General features: G+C 36.9%; 1 protein-coding gene across 1 annotated transcript; it reads right to left on the bottom strand.

Moving 5' to 3' along the window:
• Positions 1-1,852: 1,852 nt before the first annotated feature.
• LOC116138893 (NDR1/HIN1-like protein 10) lies at positions 1,853-2,940 on the bottom strand. Its single transcript, XM_031424567.1, has one exon. It carries the CDS (start codon positions 2,806-2,808, stop codon positions 2,074-2,076), a length of 735 nt encoding a protein of 244 aa, XP_031280427.1. The 5' UTR covers positions 2,809-2,940; the 3' UTR covers positions 1,853-2,073.
• Between the last annotated feature and the right edge of the window lie 745 nt (positions 2,941-3,685).

Here is a 3,685-nt window from a genome sequence, read left to right as displayed (position 1 = left end):
TGGGCCAGAACAATTAGTCAGGCAAACCTCATCCAGGTTTTATAAAAATGACCTTAGCTTTGTTCCAAGAGTATAACAGATGCAAGATTTAGAAATAAAAAGTATGGCAAACAATAGAGCCAACAAACAACTCGTCCCATGTGAAAAGAAGATTAACCAAAGGAGCTCATATTCTGATTTTGGTGACACAAAGTTAACAGTTTTCAATTATCCTAATCACGGCACGATTTTAAAATCTAACAGGTAGTCTTGAAAATCATATCAAGAAAAAAGATGCAAAATCATACTAAGAAACAACAGCTTTGACTTCAGATATGCATTTATATCTTTCATTCAGGCTTTCAACAACATCAACCTTTTGGAATGAATGACTGTCAGATACTTTGACCAAAGATTCTTCTTGATCCAAGGAGAAGAATCACTCAGAGTCAGTGACAAACCAATAGAACAGTAACAAAACAGGAAAAAAATCTGAAAATATACAAAGAGTAAATAAAATCTAAGCCAAAAAGAGTTGTGGGTACCGACTAGTTTAGTTGGTAAGGAGTCTGCGATTGAACTCCAGAAATTTAATCCATTCACCGTGATTTAAGATTTGGAAGGATTGACTTAAGAGTTAGCATGGCTTGAGTAAGGGTTAAAAAGGTGAGAGAGCTAAAGAATGTAGGGGAAAGGAAACAAAGACAAGTAGAAGAGTGCAGTTAGAGGAGAAAAGACACAGGTATAGTTATTTAAAATCAAAGCAAATGCTAACTATATCACCATCATTGGTGGTCAAATTGACAGGGGAAAGTTGAAGTGTCAAGGGGGTTTAGGACATAAAAAGTTGATTGTTAGATTATCTAGTGCATTAAAAGTAATATCTTTGAAAGATGTTAACAGGAAACTTTGTTTCAACATATCCAGTATCACACCCATTGAGTAGTAAGCAGAAAAGTGGATCTGCTACCTCATTGAGTAGTGAATTGCCACCCTCAAGAGAAAAGTGCTATATGAAATTTCTTCCAGCATAACCAAAATTGGTTCAAAGCCAAAAAAAATAAATAAATGAAAATCCAAAGGAAAACAAATTGCAACACCATAAGGCAGTGCAATCACCCAGATGACTCTGATTTTTAAACAAACATATTGCATTCCTCATTTTTTATGGCAACTTCATACCTCAGGAAAAATCTAGCACGTTTTTCCACCTAAGTAGTCCAAGTTTGTTCAAGAAAAATCTTCTCATGGCCAATCTCAATGGTATCATTGTTATATCATCTTAAGAGTTAAGGCACTATCATGCAATCAGCAGGGTCCTCTGTTTAAGCCTGTAGGACCCTACAAGCCCAAGGTCTTGTGCCATTCAACCCTAGTATAAAGCTAGACCTCCAGGTTCTGCAATAAGTCTCATTAAGATGTTCCACCCTCTTGACATTATCTAGAGTCATCCATAGGAATGACAACTAATGAAATCATAGAGATCAGGGCTAAATTGAATCATGTTTGAGATCAAAAGAAAAGAATATTCTCAAAAGCACATATAAACACTGCAAAGCTTCCGATTCATTGAAATAAAAATCCCATAAATTATCTGTGAATCAGGATTAGTACAATATTCATCTAAGACTTCATACCAAACATCTTATTTGATATCTCATTCTTTCAGAGAATAAGAATACATAAACTCAACAATTGATACACAAATCTAAGTGCTTTTCAATTGAGATTTTCCGCTATATACATCCATAGTCCAAGCCAGAGACAAAAACTTATCCAAAAGAGCTAGGTTTATCAAAGTAAAAAAATAAATTCACTCCAAGCAAAAGAGCCACAACAACCACAATGGAAATATAAATATGAAATTAATAGATAGGAACAACCAAAAATATTTTCAATTGAATTGCAGCAATAAATAAGAGCATAGACTATACAGCCACCAAGCCCTAATCCATGTACATCTATACCGCATTGATTCACATCATATCATATATAATTCATCCTGAAATTACATTAAATCCAAAAAAGAAAAAATCTAGCTACATTTCAACATAAATACATGCTAAAAACTAACACCCAAACAAACAAACATACCTAAATAGCCACCCTACATTTCTTGGAACCACCCACCAAGTTCCCCGATCCACTACTTGACGAAAGACTGACCGCCACGTCATCACACCAAACCCTAGCCCACTTCCTCCTCATCCTCCAACCACCGTATTTGAACCTCGCATAAGCCTCCAGCCTGAAATCAAACTTCACCGATCCACCACTCCTCTCCGAATTTATACTATTCACCGATTTCTCCTCAATATACGAACCAACCACCGCGAACTTGGCGGTCAATTCCGTCTGATTGCGTGTGCCTTGTTCGAAAGGAGGCATTTGTGTTCGCGACAACGTAACAGAATTGTAGTTAATTGCGGAAAAGACGTCGTAGTAGTAGACGCTCATTTTCTTATTGGGGTTATAGGCCTGTACGCGTGCGTCCCAATTGGCAGTAAGTTGAGAGTTATTGGTAGAGAAGTTGGAAACGGAGAGAGAGGTGATGTGGAACTCGGGGACACGTGGCCGGACGACGAGCCAGAAGATGAATAGAATGCAACCAAAGATGATAGCGAGGGCGATCATAGTGATAAGGAAGGAACGGACAAAGGCCGGGCGGCGGTAAATAGGAGTTTGGGCTTGGTAATAAGGGTTGTAGGCGTAGGGCTGAGAGGGCGGGGGTGCAGCGGCGTAAGGGTAGGCGGCGTTGGGAGGAGGATGAGGATGGCCATTTTGGTTGGGAGCGGGGTAGCCGGTAACGGGTCTGGAAGGGTTATCCATGGAGTTCTGTCAAGGAGAAGTTTTGAGAAGAGTTGAAAAGAGAAGATCGTAAGAAATTGTTTGTGTTGTGTTTGTTGGTGAGTGGTGACCTAAACGAGTGAAGGAATTGACTGCTTGATTAGGTCTTTCATCTTTGTGTTTGCCGGGTAAAGAAGATTCGTTGCTTGGGATTTTATTTCAGAGAAAATATTTCATTTTAGTTTCTTCAGGTTTGGGTTAAAATCAGTAAGGTCCAACATGTTTTAAGAATATCACAAATGTGCATGTGAAGGTGAAGTAACTTGGGTTGGGCGTAGAGGTGGAACAAATGGGCTGGGTTAGGCGGGTCAACCCTAACCCGGCCCGCATTGAAGAGGGTTCAACCCGGACCGCCTTATAGGCGGGCCGGGTTGCTATATGGCAACCCGCCAACCCAAGGGGTTGCTATTTGTTTACAATAGCCAACCCGGTGGGTTGGCAAGACAACCCGTTGGGTTGGCCCAAAAAAATTAAAAAATTAATTATTTTTTTCAAGTTTCCCCCATTTTTTAGTTCTTTTAATTAAATTATTATGATTAAACTCTTGCAAATAATTTTACACAATAATATTAAACTATACTTTTAAATCATAAATATTAAAATGTATAAAACTTCGTAATATTTAACACATTATTATTATTATTATTTTTTATGGTACGTAAAATATAAAAAAATTAAATACTGAAGTCTTATTCTTAAATTTCCATGTCTTGTATAAAATATAATTCATCCTTATGCTAAAGTTTCATCAATTGAATGAATAAATCTAATTTTTTTATATTAAATTTTATTGTATTAAAATTGAATTAATATTTGAAATGTTAATAAAAAAAAATTAATTTAATTTAGTTATTGATAT

Source organism: Pistacia vera, unplaced genomic scaffold, assembly GCF_008641045.1.
Source record: "Pistacia vera cultivar Batoury unplaced genomic scaffold, PisVer_v2 Contig344, whole genome shotgun sequence".
Classification (NCBI taxonomy): domain Eukaryota; kingdom Viridiplantae; phylum Streptophyta; class Magnoliopsida; order Sapindales; family Anacardiaceae; genus Pistacia; species Pistacia vera.
This window is presented reverse-complemented; position numbering and strand designations above follow the sequence as displayed.